Source organism: Capricornis sumatraensis, chromosome 11 (assembly GCF_032405125.1).
Source record: "Capricornis sumatraensis isolate serow.1 chromosome 11, serow.2, whole genome shotgun sequence".
Taxonomy (NCBI): Eukaryota; Metazoa; Chordata; class Mammalia; order Artiodactyla; family Bovidae; genus Capricornis; species Capricornis sumatraensis.
In genome coordinates, this window is record NC_091079.1 from 94,556,438 (window position 1) to 94,575,343 (window position 18,906).

An 18,906-nucleotide genomic window follows, 5' to 3' on the forward strand; every position below is an offset into this window, starting at 1 on the left:
TTATGATTACAAATCTGTCATAATCTGTTATACATTATAAACTTGGAATCTCCTTCTGAACATAGCGGTTTACTTATGTTTTTTCCTTATCTGATCCTATACTTAATTAGAATTGAAATTTTAAAGATAACAGATACTTGCCACATTTCACTAAAATGTACTGAGTAAAAATCTACCAAAGAAACTCCAAAATGTCACACTCTGCATATTAACTGCAACATGATATTTGCTATAAATTTAATAAAACAACTGCATTATGGCCAAAGAGCATGCACAGCAATGCTGTTAAACGAACTGAAATAAGCCCATAAATGAATGAATGAATTGTTTAAAAGGGGGATCAAACTTTTCCATTAAAAAGTTGCAATTCTGTATTTTTCTTTTCCTTTTCTTAAAGAAAAAAAATTGAATAGTTCAATTGTGGTTCATGGACCGGGAGCGACAGCAGCTGCCAGCTTATTAGAAACACTCTTTCTACCCCACCTTAGACCTTCTGAATCAAAATCTGCATTTTAAAAAACAACTACTCACAATACCCTGGAGATTAATGCACATATGAAAAGCTGAGAAGCACTGATTTGGAATTTATTGAAAGTTGCTTTGAAAGCAATGCCAACTTTCTGTCTTTGACTCTCAAGTAATGCTACCTCTGTAAATGCTTAACAATAAATGACCATGAAGGAGAGTTTATTCTGCAATCCTCCACCATACATCTTTTTGGATCACAAAATAAATAACTCCTATATGTATTTGTATTTATTTGTTTATACAAAATGAGCAGAAAGTACAGAGATTTCCCATATATACCCCACCTGACACACATGCACAGCTTTCCATATTATCAACATCCTCTGCAAGTCTAGTACATTTCTTACAATTGCTGAACCTACATTGAATCACCATTAGCCAAAACCTATAGCTTACATTAGGGCTCACACTTGGTGTTTACCCTCAACTCTATGGGCTGGATAAGCATATAATTATATATAACCACCATTATAGTATCATATAGAATATTTTCATTGAAATCGTCTGATTCCATCTATTCATCCCTCCCTTCCCCCTAACCCTGGCAACTGCTACTCTTTTTACCATCTCCCTAGTTTTTCATTTTCTAGAATATCATACAGTTGGAATTATACAACATGTCCTTTTCATATTGCCTTCTTTCACTTCAGTTCAGTTCAGTCACTCAGTCGTGTCCGACTCTTTGCGACCCCATGAATCCCAGCACGCCAGGCCTCCCTGTCCATCACCAACTCCTGGAGTTCACTCAGACTCACGTCCATCGAGTCAGTGATGCCATCCAGCCATCTCATCCTCTGTCGTCCCCTTCTCCTACTGCCCCCAATCCCTCCCAGCAACAGAGTCTTTTCCAATGAGTCAGCTCTTCACATGAGGTGGCCAAAGTACTGGAGTCTCAACTTTAGCATCAGTCCTTCCAAAGAAATCCCAGGGCTGATCTCCTTTAGGATGGACTGGTTGGATCTCCTTGCAGTCCAAGGGACCCTCAAGAGTTTTCCCCAACACCACAGTTCAGAAGCATCAATTCTTCGGCGCTCAGCCTTCTTCACAGTCCAACTCTCACATCCATACATGACCACTGGAAAAACCATAGCCTTGACTAGACAGACCTTAGTCGGCAAAGCAATGTCTCTGCTTTTGAATATGCTATCTAGGTTGGTCATAACTTTCCTTCCAAGGAGTAAGCGTCTTTTAATTTCATGGCTTTTAGTTTCTTTCACTTGGTAACATGTAATTAAGTTTCTTCCATGTCTTTTCATGGCTCTGTGGCTCTCTTTTAACACTAGATAATATTTCATTATCTGATGTAGCACAGTTCGTTTAGTCATTCACCTACTGAAGGACATCTTGATTGCATCCAGGTTTTGGCAATTATGAATAAAGTTGCTATAAGTATTTATGTGCCACCTTCTGTGTGTCATATAGTTCAACTTCTTTGGGTAAATGACAAGAAGTGTTATTGTTGAATTTTGTGGTAACCGTGGGCTGAGTTTTGTAGGAAACCACCAAACTGCCAGTACCAGTTTGCATTTTCACCAGTAATAAATGAGAGTCCTTGTTGCTCCACAATCTTGCTGATACTTGGCATTGTCAGCGTTCTGGATTTTGGATCTTCTAATAAGTTTATAGTGGTGTCTTACTATTGCTTCAATTTGCATTCCTGATGATACATGATGTAGACATCTATTCACATGAGGTTACTTTTTGCTATCATTACTCTGAAATTTCCTTCTTACAATGTCCTAATTAGATTTCCAATTGCTCTTATACTAAAGAAAAGTTATGCCAGTATCCATGTTAATTGTGCCTTAACAGGCATCCTGAGATGTGAACGTTTAGAATAACATATTTCATACGGACAGGAACCCCTTCGCATTGTTAAAGGACATTTTCCTCTGGCTCTTTCTATGGATGCAGTTTTTGTATTTTAATACCTAAGTAGATTAGTGGGATTGAATTTTATCTAAACTCTACAATATACAAAGAAGACTATTTATTTATATATATACATATATGTATATATATTGAAGCTTTTGAACTGTGGTGTTGGAGAAGACTCTTGAGAGTCCCTTGGACTGCAAGGAGATCCAACCAGTTCATCCTAAAGGAAATCAGTCCCAAATATTCACTGGACAGACTGATGCTAAGGCTGAAACTCCAATCCTTTGGCCACCTGATGCGAAGAACTGACTCATCTGAAAAGACCCTGATTCTGGGAAAGATTGAGGGCAGGAGGAGAAGGGGACGACAGAGGATAAGATGGTTGGATGGCATCACTGTCTCAATGGACATGACTCAAAAAACTCCGCGAGTTGGTTATTGACAGAGAGGCCTGGTGTGCTGCAGTTCATTGCATTGCAAACAATCGGACATGACTGAACAACTGAACTGAACTGAGTGAGACTGGATGACATGATGTTAGTTTTTTGAATGTTGAGTCTTAAGCCAGATTTTTTACTCTTCTCTTTCACCTTCATCAAGAGGCTCTTTAGTTCCTCTTCACTTTCTGCCATTAAAGCAGTATCACCTGTTTATCTGAGGTTGTTGATATTTCTTCTGGTAAACTTGATTCCAGCTTATGATTCATCCACCTAGCTTTTCACATGATGTACTCTGCATATAAGTTTAATAAGCAGGTAACAATATACAGCCTTGACCTACTCTTTTCCCAATTTGGAGCCAGTCTGTTGTTTCATGTCTGATTCTGTTACTTCTTGACCTGCATAAAAGTTTCTCAGGAGACAGGTAATGTGGTTTGGTATTCCCATCTCTTGAAGAATTTTCCACAGACAGCTTTAATATAGTCAGTGAAACAGAAATAGAAGTTTTTCTGGAATTCTCTTCCTTTTTTATGATCCAACGGATGTTAGCAACGTGATCTCTAATTCCTCTGCCTTTTCTAAATTCAGCTTGAACATCTGGAAGTTCTTGGTTCATGTACTGTTGAAGCTTAACTTGGAGAAATTTGAGCATTACTTTGCTAGCGTGTGAGATGAGTGCAACTGTGCAGTAGTTTGAGCATTCTTTGGCATGGCCTTTCTTAGGGACTGGAATGAAAACTGACCTTTTCCAGTCCTGTGGCCGTGGCTGAGTTTTCCAAATTTGCTGGCACATTGACTGCAGCACTTTCACAGCATCATCTTTTAGGATTTGAAATAGCTCAACTGGAATTCCATCACCTCCACTAGTTTTGTTTGTAGTGATTCCCTCTAAGGCCCACTTGACTTTCAACTCCAGGATGTCTGGCTCTAGGTGGGTGATCACACCATCATGGTTACCTGGGTCATGAAGATCTTTTTTGTATAGTTCTCCTGTGTATTCTTCCCGTCTCTTTGAACATCTTCTGCTTCTGTTAGGTCCATACCAGTTCTGTCCTTTATTGTGTCCATCTCCGCATGAAATGTTCCCTTGGTATCTACAATTTTCTTGAAGAGATCTCTAGTCTTTCCCATTCTATTCTTATTTTTCCTTTATTTCTTTCATTGATCACCTAGGAAGGTCTTCTTACCTTTCCTTGCTATCCTTTGAAACTCTGCATTCAGATGGTATATCTTTCCTTTCCTCCTTTGCCTTTTGCCTCTCTTTTCTCAGTTATTTCTAAGGCATCCTCAGACAACCATTTTGCCTTGTTGCATTTTTTTTCCCTTGAGGATAGTTTGATCACCACCTCCTGTTCAATGTCATGAACCTCCATCCATAGTTGATCAGGCACTCTATCAGATCTAGTCCCGTAAGTTTATTTCTCACTTATACTGTGTAATCATAAGGGATTTGATTTAGCTATACCTGAATGGTCTAGTGGTTTTCCCTACTTTTTAATTTAAGTCTGAATTTGGCAATAAGAAGTTCATGGTCTGAGCCACAGTCAGCTCCTGGTCTTGTTTTTGCTAACTGTATAGAGCTTCTCCATTTTCAGCTGCAAAGAATATAATCAATCTGATTCGGTATGGACCATCTGGTGATGTCCATGTGTAGAGTCTTCTCTTGTGTTGTTGGAAGAGTGTGTTTGCTCTAACCAGTGCATTCTCTTGCAAAGCTGTTAGCCTTTGCCCAGCTTCATTTTGTACTCCAATGGGAGTGAATGAAGATCAACACTTTTCAAGCTTAGCTAACCTCCTCTGTTTCTATATCACTACTTTTCCTCATATGCCTCCATTTTATAACTTTCTCCTTCTCAATGCAGTATTTACCCTTCTCTTTTCTCTGAAACCATGATGATGCATGGAGTGCAGAAGTCATATTATTAAGAGAATATATTAATATCAAAATATAATACAAAATATTATCTTTATTACATATGTCCCCCTAAAGTATCTGTAACATCAAATAGGAATTTTTATAAAGACAAGATATTAACAGGGATCCAGGAATCCTTACAAATATTTAAATTCCCATTCTCCTAAAAAATTATGTTTTTTATAAATGTATCTTTAATATAGATTTCTACAGTTCTGTGGATGTCTTTTGTTTCTTCTGTTACTATTATTATCTTAAACTTCTTTTTCCTTGGATATAAGTTAATGTAAAAATTCATTGATTAAAGTCTATATATTTCTTGTTATTTAAAAATTTTTGAAGCAAGCAATGCTGTGAATTTTTATTAATTTGTTGTGGAGGTGATTATTGTTTAAATCTGTAGTCCACAGTAATAATCAGTGATCCCATGGGTTGTAGCCTGTCAGAATCCTCTGTCCATGGAATTCTCCCAATAAAGAATACTGTATGGGTAGCCATTTCCTTCTCCAAAGGATCTTCTCAACCCAGGGGTCAAGCCCCAGTCTCTCACACTGCAGGCAGATTCTTTATCATATGAGTCACTAGTGAAGCTCAGTAATGAACTATTAAATTAAAACACTCTTTCAATGCATAACTTTGAGTAGAATAACATTAACCTCTTTTTCTGAGTAAAAAAATCTGGAGTGCAGTTAATGTTCAAAGACAATTCCAAAGACACATTTTTGCTATTGGGTAGAACAACAATGCAAATCCAAGTCTTCTGGATCAAAATTTAGTGTGCTTTTTTTTTTTTAATGTGTCTATTTGACTTCCCATGTCTGTGAATATACCGAAAGTTTACCTTCTCTCTAGATGATCCACCAAAAAACAAAAGAGTTTAGATAATGGTCACAGTTCCAAACAGCCCTTTGTCTCATTCTCGTCCTGCGCTCACATTTTTTGCTCATGTAGAAATGTTTCCCTATGTCTCTGCCATGTGTTCCATTTATTTTCATTAGTGCAGCTTTGCTCCAAGTCATTTTCATGGTTATATAAAGCATTTCTTCTGTTCTCCTTGCACATGACTGTCTTACTTCACTGCTTAGCAAATGCCCTGGCATCAGTATTCTCATGAGCTGCCACCGCAAAGGAGGTGTCATACTTCAGTCTGGCTCTTGTATCTGTCACAGGACATTTGAATTAAATGAATTATAAAGTGTTGAATATGACAGTGATAATAGGTAAAGGTTATTGATGAATAATTTAATAGTTTAGGAATTTAGTGTCTACTAAGATTCTTGTTTCCTGAATGATTTTATCCTGCCAAATGTTCTCTGAATTAACTGCAGCTTTCTTCCCATCAACTGGGCATATATGAGTTTATCACATTACATGAGGGACCAATGTAAGCTAAGTGTAGATGAGATTTATAATTTCTTAATATATTTTCTGTAATTTATTTTAATTCCATTTTAAGATATTTTATTGTTACTTTAGAGCAGATGATTTTTCATGACCAAAAGAGAGAGAAAGATTTTGTATTTCTTAACAGTCACATGATTGTATTCATTACACATTTTTACTTGCCTGATTTTCCTTTTACTATGAGACAGGATACTGAATTAAATCAAATGCCTTTTCATCATCTGTAGATATCATAATATAGTTTCTCTTTGAGCTACTAATATAAAATTTTAACAACAGCTTTTATAACAAACCTTCTTTGTACTCATGAGATGAAGTCAACTTAACTATAGTGTACCAATATGCTAATTCACTATTGCTAACACTTTATTTTTTATGTATGCCTGTATGTGGACTTCTCTGGTGGCTCAGGTAGGAAAGAATCAGCTTGTAATGCAGGCGATTTGGATTCAATGCCTGGGTGTGGAAGATCCCCTGGAGAACAGAATGGCAACCCACTCCAGTATTCCTGCCTAGAGAATCCCCAGAGAGAAGAGAGCCTAGCAGTCTACAGTTCAAGGAGTTGCGAAGAGTCAGACACCACTGAGCAACTAGCACTATTACTCTGCCTGTATCAACTGTGCTTAGAACCCAGCTTGCCTGTGTCGCATGTGAATTCTTCACCGTCTGAGTCAAGCCCAAGAATACTGAAGTGGGTAGCCTATCCCTTTCTCCAGGGTATCCTCCCGACCGAGGAATCTACCTGGGGTCTCACGCATTGCAGGCAGATTCTTTACCAGCTGAGCTACCAGGGAAGCCCATATATGCCTTATCAGTTCAGTTCAGTTCAGTTGCTCAGACGTGTCCAACTCTTTGCGACCCCATGGACTGCAGCACGCCAGGCCTACTTGTCCATGACCAACTCCCAGAGTCTATTCAAACTTATGTCCATCAGGTCAGTGACGTCATCCAGCCATCTCATCCTCTGTTGTCCGCTTCTCTTCCTGCCCCCAATCCCTCCCAGAATCAGGTTATTTTCCAATGAGTCAACTCTTCGCATGAGGTGGCCAAAGGACTGGAGTTTCAGCTTTAGCATCAGTCCTTCCAATGAACACCCAGGACTGATCTCCTTTAGCATGGACTGGTTGGATCTCCTTGCAATCCAAGGGACTCTCAAGAGTCTTCTCCAACACCACAGTTCAAAAGCATCAATTCTTCGGCACTCAGCTTTCTTCACAATCCAACTCTCACATCCATACATGACCACAGGAAAAACCATAGCCTTGACTAGATGGACCTTTGTTGGCAAAGTAATGTCTCTGCTTTTGAATATGCTATCAAGGTTGGTCATAACTTTTCTTCCAAGGCGTAAGCATCTTTTAATTTCATGGCTGAAGTTACCATCTGCAGTGATTTGGGAGCCCCCAAAATTAAAGTCTGACAGTTTCCCCATCTATTTCCCATGAAGTGATGGGACCAGACGCCATGATCTTCGTTTTCTGAATGTTGAGCTTTAAGCCAACTTTTTCACTCTTCTCTTTCACTTTCATCAAGAGGCTTTTTAGTTCCTTTTCACTTTCTGCCATAAAAGTGGTGTCATCTGCATATCTGAGGTTATTGATATTTCTCCCAGCAATCTTGATTCCAGCTTGTGCTTCTTACAGCCCAGGGTTTCTCATGATGTACTCTGCATGTAAGTTAAATAAACAGGGTGACAATATACATCCATGATGTGCTCCTTTTGCTATTTGGAACCAGTCTGTTGTTCCATGTCCAGTTCTAACTGTTGCTTCCTGACCTGCATACAGATTTCTCAAGAGGCAGGTCAGGTGGTCTGGTATTCCCATCTCTTTCAGAATTTTCCAGTTTCTTGTGATCCACACAGTGAAAGGCTTTGGCATAGTCAATAAAGCAGAAATAGATGTTTTTTTCTGGAACTCTCTTGCTTTTTCAATGATCCAGCGGATGTTGGCAATTTGATCTCTGGTTCCTCTACGGTTTATAAAACCAGCTTGAACATCTGGAAGTTCATGGTTCACGTATTGCTGAAGCCTGGCTTGGAGAATTTTGAGCATTACTAGCATGTGAGATGAGTGCATTGTGCGGTAGTTTGAGCATTCTTTGGCATTGCCTTTCTTTGGGATTGGAATGAAAATTGACCTCTTCCAGACCTGTGGCCACTGCTGAGTTTTCCAAATTTGCTGGCATATTGAGTGCAGCACTTTGACAGCATCATCTTTCAGGATTTGAAATAGCTCAACTGGAATTCCATCACCTCCACTAGCTTTGTTCATAGTGATGCTTTTTAAGGCCCACTTGACTTCACAGTGCAGGATGTCTAGCTCTAGGTGAGTGATCACACCATTGTGATTATCTTGGTTGTGAAGATCGTTTTTGTACAATCCTTCTGTGTTTTCTTGCCATCTCTTCTTAATATCTTCTGCTTCTGTTAGGTCCATACCATTTCTGTCCTTTATCAAGCCCATCTTTGCATGAAAGTTTCCCTTGGTATCTCTAATTTTTTTAAAAGATCTCTAGTCTTACCCATTCTGCTTTTTCCTCTGTTTCTTTGCATTGATCCCTGAGGAAGGCTTTCTTATCTCTCCTTGTTATTCTTTGGAACTCTGCATTCAGATGCTTATATCTTTCCTTTTCTCCTTTGCTTTTCGCCTCTCTTCTTTTCACAGCTATTTGTAAGGCCTCCCCAGACAGCCATTTTGCTTTTTCACATTTCTTTTCCATGGGGATGGTCTTGATCCATGTCTCCTGTACAGTGTCACAAACCTCAGTCCATAGTTCATCAGGCACTCTATCTATCAGATCTAGTCCCTGAAATCTATTTCTCACTTCCACTGTATAATCATAAGGGATTTGATTTAGGTCATGCCTGAATGGTCTAGTGGTTTTCCCTACTTTCTTACGTCTGAATTTGGCAATAAGGAGTTTATGATCGGAGCCACAGTTAGCTCCCAGTCTTATTTTTGCTGACTGTATAGAGTTTCTCCATCTTGACTGCAAAGAATATAATCAATCTGATTTCAGTGTTGACCATCTGGTGATGTCCATGTGTAGAGTCTTACAGTCATAACTAAAAACTGATATTTCTTGTTTATACTATTCTTGTGAAATCTTGTTATACCTGCATGGCAAATACACAACCTATTTTCATTTTCTATACTCCAAAAATATTAAATTGCATAGAAAGCACCTTTTCTTAAAAAGAACATCTAGTCATATCACTGAGACTATGAGTTTTTAATTTTTGCTTTTGTTCTATTTAGGCTTCAAAAATACTTTTGAAGAGTTATTTTTACAACTCTTTTATTCATACCATAATTATTTTTATTTATATCATCTTGAATAATTTTAGTAGTATGAATTTTTTACAAAATGAACCAAAAACATCTAGATTATTCTCCAGTTATATGAAATATTCTCACAAATTATGATTTATTTAGTTTTCTCTGTATCATTTACTATATTCTCATTCCTAATAGTATTTTATCTTATTAAGTTTGTTGTATAGGGATAGCTGTTTAATGAAAAAATTCAAGGAGCTACACATATTTATTAGTCCCAGTTATCTTACAACCTAATTAAAAGCCTGCAGAATTATGGTAAGAATTCAACCTTCCTTACCAATATCTGTTTCCTTGGCTGATCCCTAACATGTAGTACTGGGAACCGACCAAACACTCAGTGTTTGAGTTCCACTTGTTTTTTCATGCATTCACACACATCTGCACAAACACACACACATCCACACACACAAAGGCTTGCTTTCAAAAGAAGATATCATTACCTTTTCTCTTCCTCTTTGAAAAGTTTAGGCAGTCTGACTTTTTTCTGCACGAATATTTTAGGATATTGCTTCATAAACACATTGTGTGCTGATAGAATATTGGTTTGGCTTAAAAGAGAGAAAGAGAAATTATTATAAGTGCCATGAGACTTCTGAAAGAAAGATTTTAAACTCAATATATACAACCTAATTCTATACTATTTAGTCTAAAAAAGAAAATGACAAAAATATGAAGCATAAACATTTTATGCTTAAAAAATATCCACTATAAAAACTGTCTGTAGTGTGTTTCACTGAGAAATATTTTAAGAATATCAAATTTAGGGTAATGCTAATTGTCAAAAAATTATTTTAGCTGAGTCTTCTTAAAATTTTATTTCTGTAATTTATTACACTGCTTATAAAATATACCACGTAACTAAAATTCCCCCGAGATGATTCATCTATAGTTTAGTATTGTATTAGTATTAGTCACCTCAGTCATGTCTGACTCTTTGTAACCCCATGGACTGTAGCCCACAAGGCTCTTCTGTCCATAGAATTCTCCAGGCAAGAAAACTGCAATGGGTTGCCATTCCCTTCTCCACATATATAGTTTACATACACATTATTCAAAGTGTAGTTATCTGAATCTTTGCAATTATTTATGAAAATCTCATGTGCTATTGTTTCAGGATCAGAATAAAGATGTTTTCGAGCAATATTTCAGCATTTCTGAAATCCAGATCACTGGACTCGTCTCAGGTGTTTTTTAAATATAGATTTCCGATCCTTTTCCTGATGAAGCAAGATCTGCAAAGTAGAGTTTGGGTAGTCTTCTCTATTTTGAATATCAACCTCCAGGTGATTCCTACTTGTAATCAGGTTTCAATCCAGTGAAAATATTTTAATATGTGAATAACAAGATCTAACGAAATATAGCAAATTGTCAGTGTTAGGTAATGACACTTGTTTCTGAAAAGTCTGCTTCATTCAATTTTTAACCGACAACATCATGAAAATTTGGTCAGTTTTTTAGAATGTTGAGTGCTCATCTCAACAGCTTGTGTCAATAATTATCAAAAATAATCATACTTAAAATTGAACATTGACAAACGTCTTAGTCAATATTTGCCTCATGACGTTGAATATAAAAGTCTTCAAGATTTTCTTGTTTCATTGTTAATGTCAATGTCAACAGCACCACACTTTAAAATATTTATAGCATCTTTTTTCTCTTGTCCTGAGTTCATAAAATACCATGTTAATTTTTTACACAAAACAGAGAGTATATACTTTAAGAATCTTATTTAACTGATTTGAATAATGCAATGTGTGATTTATATGACATTAGAAATTTTCATTCCTACTCAGACACTGTAGAGATGCACTGACCAAGAATCTACTGTTTTTTAAATGCGAATCACTGAAACCATTGGGAAATTTCCTAAGATCTTTCTTTTTTTTTCTAACTGGAACACACATTTTGCAATCATCTGTTTGTATGGATCGTTACTTCCTATATGACCAAAATTTTGCTGAGGTCTTTACATAATTTTTCTCTAATTCTATATGTATATAACCTGAAAAGATTCAGTTCAGTTCAGTTCAGTTCAGTCGCTTAGTCGTGTCCAACTTTTTGCGACCCCATTGAGAAACCTATATGCAGGTCAGGAAGCAACAGTTGGAACTGGACATGGAACAACAGACTGGTTCCAAACAGGAAAAGGAGTACACCAAGGCTGTATATTGTCACCCTGTTTATTTAACTTCTATGCAGAGTACATCATGAGAGACCTTGGGCTGGAAGAAGCACAAGCTGGAATCAACATTGCCGAGAGAAATATCAATAACCTCAGATATGCAGACGACACCACCCTTATGGCAGAAAGTGAAGAGGAACTAAAAAGCCTCTTGATGAAAGTGAAAGAGGAGAGTGAAAAAGTTTGTTTAAAGCTCAACATTCAGAAAACGAAGATCATGGCATCTGGTCCCATCACTTCATGTTCGGAAATAGATGGGGAAACAGTGGAAACAGTATCAGACTTTATTTTGGGGGTTCCAAAATCACTGCAGATGGTGATTGCAGCCATGAAATTAAAAGATGTTTACTCCTTGGAAGAAAAGTTCTGACCAACCTAGATAGCATATTCAAAAGCAGAGACATTACTTTGCCTACTAAGGTCCATCTAGTCAAGGCTATGGTTTTTCCAGTGGTCATATATGGATGTGAGAGTTGGACTGTCAAGAAAGCTGAGCACTGAAGAATTGATGCTTTTGTACTGTGGTGCTGGAGAAGACTCTTGAGAGTCCCTTCGACTGCAAGGAGATCCAACCAGTCCATTCTAAAAGAGATCAGTCCTGGGTGTTCTTTTGAAGGAATGATGCTAAAGCTGAAACTCCAGTCCTTTGGCTACCTCATGCAAAGAGTTGACTCATTGGAAAAGACCCTGATGCTGGAAGAGATTAGGGTCAGGAGAAGAAGGGGACAACAGAGGATAAGATGGCTGGATGGCATCACCAATTTGATGGACATGAGTTTGAGTGAACTCCGGGAGTTGGTGATGGACAGGGAGGCCTGGTGTGCTGCAATTCATGGGTCGCAGAGCCAGACACGACTGAGTGACTGAACTGAACCAAACTGTGAAGAACTGACTCATTTGAAAAGACCCTAATGCTGGGAAAGTTTGAAGGTGGGAGGAGAAGGGGACAACAGAGGATAAGATAGTTGGATGGCATCACTGACTCAATGGATATGAGTTTGATCTTCAGGAGTTAGTGATGGACAGGGAGGCCTGGCATTTTGCAGTCCATGGGGTTACAAACAGTCAGATATGACTGAGCAACTGAACTGAACTGAACTCCTAAGCCAACAGAAATAAAAGCAAAAATAAACAAATGGGACCTAATTAAGCTTAAAATCCTCAGCAGAGCAAAGATACTGTCAATACAAAAAGACAGCAAACAGAATTGAAGAATCTATTTACAAATGCCACGAGCAACCCAGGTATAAAATCCAAAATATGTAAACAGCTTGTAAGATTCAGTATCAAGAAACAAACAAGCAACCCAAATGATATTGGGCAATAGTCCTGAATAGTTATTTTTCCACAGAAGACATTCAGATGGGTAACAGACATATAAAAATGTGATCAAAATCTAATTTCTAGAGAAATGCAAATTCAAACCACAATGAAGTATCACCTTACACCTGTTGAAATAGCTGTTATCACAAAAATTTTAAAAATAAATGTAACTGAGGATATCGAGAAAAGGGAACACTTGTACACTGTTGGTGGGAATATAAATTGATAAGGCAACTATGTAAAAAACTATAGAATTTCCTCCAAAAGCTAGAACTATAACTGCCATATTATCCAGCAATTCCACTGCTGGGAATATATCTGGAAAAAAAATGTAAGCACTAATTTGGAAAGATACATGCCTCCCAAAGTTAATAGCACTATTTCCAATAAATAATATATGGAAGCAACCCAAGTGTCCATCAATAAATGGATGGATAAAAAAGATATGGTGTGTGTATATATATATGAATATTACTCATCAGAAGCCTCTTAAGAGTCCCTTGAACAGCAAGGTATTAGACCAGTGAATCCTAGAGGAAATCTATCCTGAATATTCATTGGAAAGACTGAAGCTGAAGCTGGAAATCCAATACCTTGACCACCTGAAGCAAAGTGCATATTCATTGAAAAAGTCTCTGATGCTGGGAAAAAATGAGGGCAAGAGGAAAAGGGGGCGACAGAGAATGAGATGGTTGGATGGCATAACTGACTCAATGGACATGAGTTTGAGCAAACTCCAGGAGATACTGAAGGACAGGGAAGCCTGGCATGTCGCTGTCCATGGGGCGGGAGGGCACAAAGAATCCAACATGGCTGAACAACAAAAATATGAAAACAAAATTCTGCCTTTTGCAGCAATGTAGATGGACCTAGAAAATACTACGCTTAGTGAAATGTCAGACAAAGACAAATACTGTGTATTTTGGACAGTATTTGTGGAATCTAAAAAATAAAAAGAATGTATTCAGCACAACAGATTCAGATATATATATAAATATCTTGGTTATCAGCAAGAAGAAAGAAGCAAGGAGGGACAAGATAGTGGTATGGAATTAATAGATACAAACTCTTACATAAAATAGATTAGCCACAAAGATATATAGCAAGGCAGTTATAGCCATTGTTTTGTAATAACTTTTAATGGAATACAGTCTGCAAAAATACTGAATCACTATGCAGTATACCTGAAAGTAATTCTTGCCTGGAAAATTCCATGGAGAGAGGAGCCTGATGGGCTTCAGTTCATGGGGTCACAAAGAGCCAGGCATGACTGAGCTCACACACACACACACACTCACACACATACACACAATATAAAATCATTATAAATCAATTATACTTCAGTAAAAATAAACAAACCAATAGCTTTACACACAAGAAATATAAACCATGTCCAAGATGCTACATATTCAAGGATCATAAAATTAAATGCTTGCCCTGCCCAAGCAGGTTTCAAAAGGTGAGGACTGTGGTGAACAGGAGAGATTATGCCCGTAAAATGGGAGCCATGGCCCCTCTCTTAAATCCACTTTTGTCTTGTAATAAGGGAAGTTCAAAGTGCTTAGACATTGCGGGCTTTTTCTTAAGAAGCCAGAAATCTGAACACATACGTGAAAAAATTGTGATGTTTGAATATTAGCAACTGCTGTAGACTGAATTATGACCCCTTCAAAATTTATTCTGAAGCCCTGGTTCCCCGTTTCATCTGTATTTGGAGATAGAAATTTTAGGAGATACTAAGGCTAAACTATATTGTACAAATCGATATCTAATCAATTCAAAAAGATTGGTGGCCATAAAAGCAGAGGAGTAAGAAGGATCTCTCCCTCCACACATGCAGACACCAAAGAAAGGCCAAGAGAGGACATGGAGAGAAGGTACCTCTGTGCAAGCGAGGAAGAGCACCTCCACCAGAAACTGAATCAACTGCCATCTTGGACTCGGACTGCTTGGCCTCCAGAACTGTGAGAGTTTCTGATGTGTAAAACAGTTAATAGTATTATGCTGAAGAAAGTAGGAAAAACCACTAGGCCATTCAGGTCTGACCTAAATCAAATCCCTTATACTATACAGTGGCGGTGACCAATAGATTCAAGGAATTATACGTGCTAGACAGAATGCCCAAAGAACTATGGATGGAGGTTTGCAACATTGTACAGGAGGCAGTGACCAAAAGCATTCCAAAGAAAAAGAAATTCAAGACTGCAGAGTGGTTGTCTGAGAAGACTTTTACAAATATTGATAGAGGAATTAAACAAGCAAAAGGCAAGGGAGAAAGGAAAAGACATACCGAATTGAGTGAAGAGTTCCAGAGAAGAGCAACGAGAGATAAGAAAGCTTTCTCAGTTGAACAATGCAAAGAAATAGAGAGAGGAAAACAATAGAATAGGGAAAACTAGAGATTGCTTCAAGAAAATTAGAGATATCAAAGGGAAATTTCGTGCGAGGATGAGCAAGATAAAACACACTACAGACACAGAAGAGATTAAGAAGAGGTAGCAAGAATAAACAGAAGAACTATACAAAAAAGGTTTCAATCACCCAGATAAGCATGATGCTGTGGTCACTCACTAGAGTCAGACATTCTGGAGTGTCAGGTTACGTGGGCCTTAGGAAGAACTGCTATGAACAAAGCTATAGGAGGAAATGAAATTCCAGCTGAGCTATTTAAAATCCTGAAAGATGATGCTGTGAAAGTGCTGGACTCAGTATGTTAGTAAATTCGGAAAACTCAGCAGTGGCCACAGAACTGGAAAAGGTCAGTTTTCATTCCAATCCCAAAGAAGGGCAATGCCAAAGAATGCTCAAACTACCATACAACTGTCCTCCTTTCACAACCTAGCAAGTTTATGCTCAAAATTGTTCAAGCGAGGCTTCAGCATTATGTGAACTGAGAATTTCCAGATACACAAACTGGCTTCCGAAGAGGAAGATGAACCAGAGATCAAATTGCCAACATTCACTGGATCATGGAGAAGGCAATAGAATTGCAGAAAAATAACTGCTTTTGCTTCATTGACAAATGTGGAACAAACTGTGGAAAATCCTTAAAGAGTTGGGAGTACCAGAGCCCCTTACCTGCCCCCTAAGAAATCTGTATGTGGGTCAAAAAGCAACATTTAGAACCAGGCATGAAACAGCTGGCTAATTCAAAATTGGGCAAGAAATGCCACAACACTGTATGTTGTCACCCTGCTTGTTTAACGTCTATGCAGAGTACATCATGTGAAACGCTGGGCTGGATGAATCAAGATTGCTGGGAGAAAGATCAACAACCTCAGATATGTAGATGATACTATTTTAATGGCAGAATGTGACAAACTAAAAAGCCTCTTAATGACAGTGAAAGAGGAGACTGAAAAAGCTGGCTTGAAAATCAACATTCAAAAATAACAATAATAAGGTTGTGGCATCTGGTCCCATCACTTCATGGCAGAAGGAAGGGGAAACAGTGGAAGCAGAGTCAAATTCTATTTTCTTGGGCTCCAAAGTCACTGCAGACAGTGACTGCAGCCTTGAAACTGAAAGACGCTTGCTCCTTGGAAGGAAAGCTGTGACAAACCTAGACAGTGTGTCAAAAAACAGAGACATCACTTAGCCAAAACGTCCATATAAGCAGAGGTATGGTTTTTCCAGTAGTCATGTACAGATGTCAGAGTTGGATCATAAGGAAAGCTGAGCACCAAAGAAGCGATGCTTTAGAATTATGGTGCTGGACAAGACCCAAGAGAGTCCCTTGGACTGAAAGAAGATCAAGTCAGTCAATCCTAAAGGAAATCAACACTGAATATTCATTGGAAGGACTGATGCTAAAGCTGATGCTCCATTACTTCAGCCACCTGATGGGAATAACCAACTCACTGGAAAAGATCCTGGTTCTGGAAAGGACTGCAGGCAAAAAAAGAAGATGGGAGCAGAGGATGGGGTGGTTAGACAGCATCATCATCTGGATGGACATGAATTTTAGGAAACATGATAGTGGAGGACAGAGGAGCCTGGCGTGCTTCATCCATGGGGTTGCAAAGAGCTGGACATGACATCTCAACTGAACAACAATAAAAAGAAGTACTATGTTATGGCAGCCCAAGCAGACTAAGATAGTAACTTACTTTAAAATTTGTCTAAATTTCTGTGTGTGGATCAATCAAGGTAATTTTGGGTGTGGTATGTATCTGAGGTCAGAGAGAAGAATAGCAACTGAGTAACAGCTTTGGGAGTGTTCCTTGACTGTGTAACATTAAGAATCTGCTCAGTTGTGCCCGACTCTGCAACACCCTGTCTGTCCATGGAATTCTCCAGGCAAGAATACTGGAGTAGGTTGCCATTCCCTTCTCCTGGGGAACTTCTTGACTCAGGAATTGAATCTGACTCAGGGCAGATTCTTTACTGCCTGAGCTACCAGGGAAGTCCATGAAGAATCCTAGTCTTGTGGTTAAGATAACCTACTTGTGTACTAATTTTTATACTTTATATAAAATTGCCAGTCATTTGAACTTTATATGCCTCATTTCTTTATCCTTAGAGCAAGAGATTAGTAATATCAGCATCTCTAGGTATAATATTTAATATCATATATTTATCTCAAAGACTTCTCTACACTAAACTAAACCATACCTTCTTCTTGGGCACAGAAGGAGACATTTCCTAACCTCTCTTGTAGTATCTGGCTGAGTTCTAGCCAATGGAATATGGAAGATGAGGTGTGAAGGATGTGTACCACTTCAGACTGGGATCATCAAAATCTTTCCCCAACTTCAAAAAAAATCCTTTCCATGTGAGATCCTCTACCTTTTTTCCTTTCCGCATGAAGCAAATTATTAGGGAGAACTTGGAAGACACACAGAAAAAGATCAGAGAGCAAAAGATTGGAAAAAACCTGAGTTCCTAAACCAGAAAAACAGCCTGCCAATCAAAACAGCATTATAGGGTTTGATGTGAAAAAGAAATAGATTCTATTATGTTGAGTCCTGAAAGGCGATGTCAAAGAATGTACAAACCATTGCACAATTGCACTCATCTCACATGCTAGCAAGTAATGCTCAAAATTCTCCAAGCTAGGCTTCAGCAGCGCATAAACCAAGAACTTCCAGCAGTACAATTTGGATTTCGAAAAGGCAGAGGAACCAGAGATCAAATTGACAACATCCGCTGGATCATAGAAAAGGCAAGAGAATTCCAGAAAAACATCTACTTCTGCTTTATTGACTATGCTAAAGTCTTCAACTGTGTGGATCACAACAAACTGTGGAAAATTCTTAAAGAGATGGGAATATCAGACCACTTTATCTGACTCCTATGAAACCTGTATGCAGATCAAGAAGCAACAGTTAAAACCAGACGTGGGACAATGGGCTGGTTCAAAAATGGGAAAGGAGTATATTAGGGGTGTATATTGTCACCCTGCTTATTTAACTTAAATGCAGAGTACATCATCCAAAATTCTCGGCTGGATGAAGCACAAGCTGGAATCAAGATTGCCTGGAGAAATATCAATAACCTCAGATATGCAGATGACTCCACCCTTATGGCAGAAAGCAAAGAAGAACTGAAAAGCCTCTTGATGAAGGTGAAAGAGGAGAGTGAAAAAGCTGGCTTGAAACTCAACATTCAAAAAGCTAAGATCATTGCATTTGGTCCCATCACTTCATAGCAAATAGATGGGAAACAATGACACACATCGTTTTCTTGGGCTCCAAAATCACTGCAGATGGCGACTGCAGCCATGAAATTAAAAGACGCTTGCTCCTTGGAAGAAAACCTATGACCAACCTAGACATCATATTAAAAAGTAGGGACATTACTTTGCTGACAAAGGTCTGTCTAGTCAAGGCTGTGATTTTTTCCAGTAGTCATGTACGGATGTGAGTTGGACCCTAAAGAAGGCTGAGTGCTGAA

At 38.3% G+C, this 18,906-nt stretch overlaps 1 protein-coding gene across 1 annotated transcript in view; it reads right to left on the reverse strand.

Annotated features, from left to right (window-relative positions):
- The window catches only part of CNBD1 (cyclic nucleotide binding domain containing 1), a 493,800-nt gene that overhangs the window by 427,212 nt on the left and 47,682 nt on the right, over window positions 1–18,906 (reverse strand). The window contains exon 4 of the mRNA XM_068983440.1: window positions 9,947–10,054. Within this exon, the coding sequence (XP_068839541.1) occupies window positions 9,947–10,054 (108 nt within the window). The remainder of the gene's footprint in view (window positions 1–9,946; window positions 10,055–18,906) is intronic.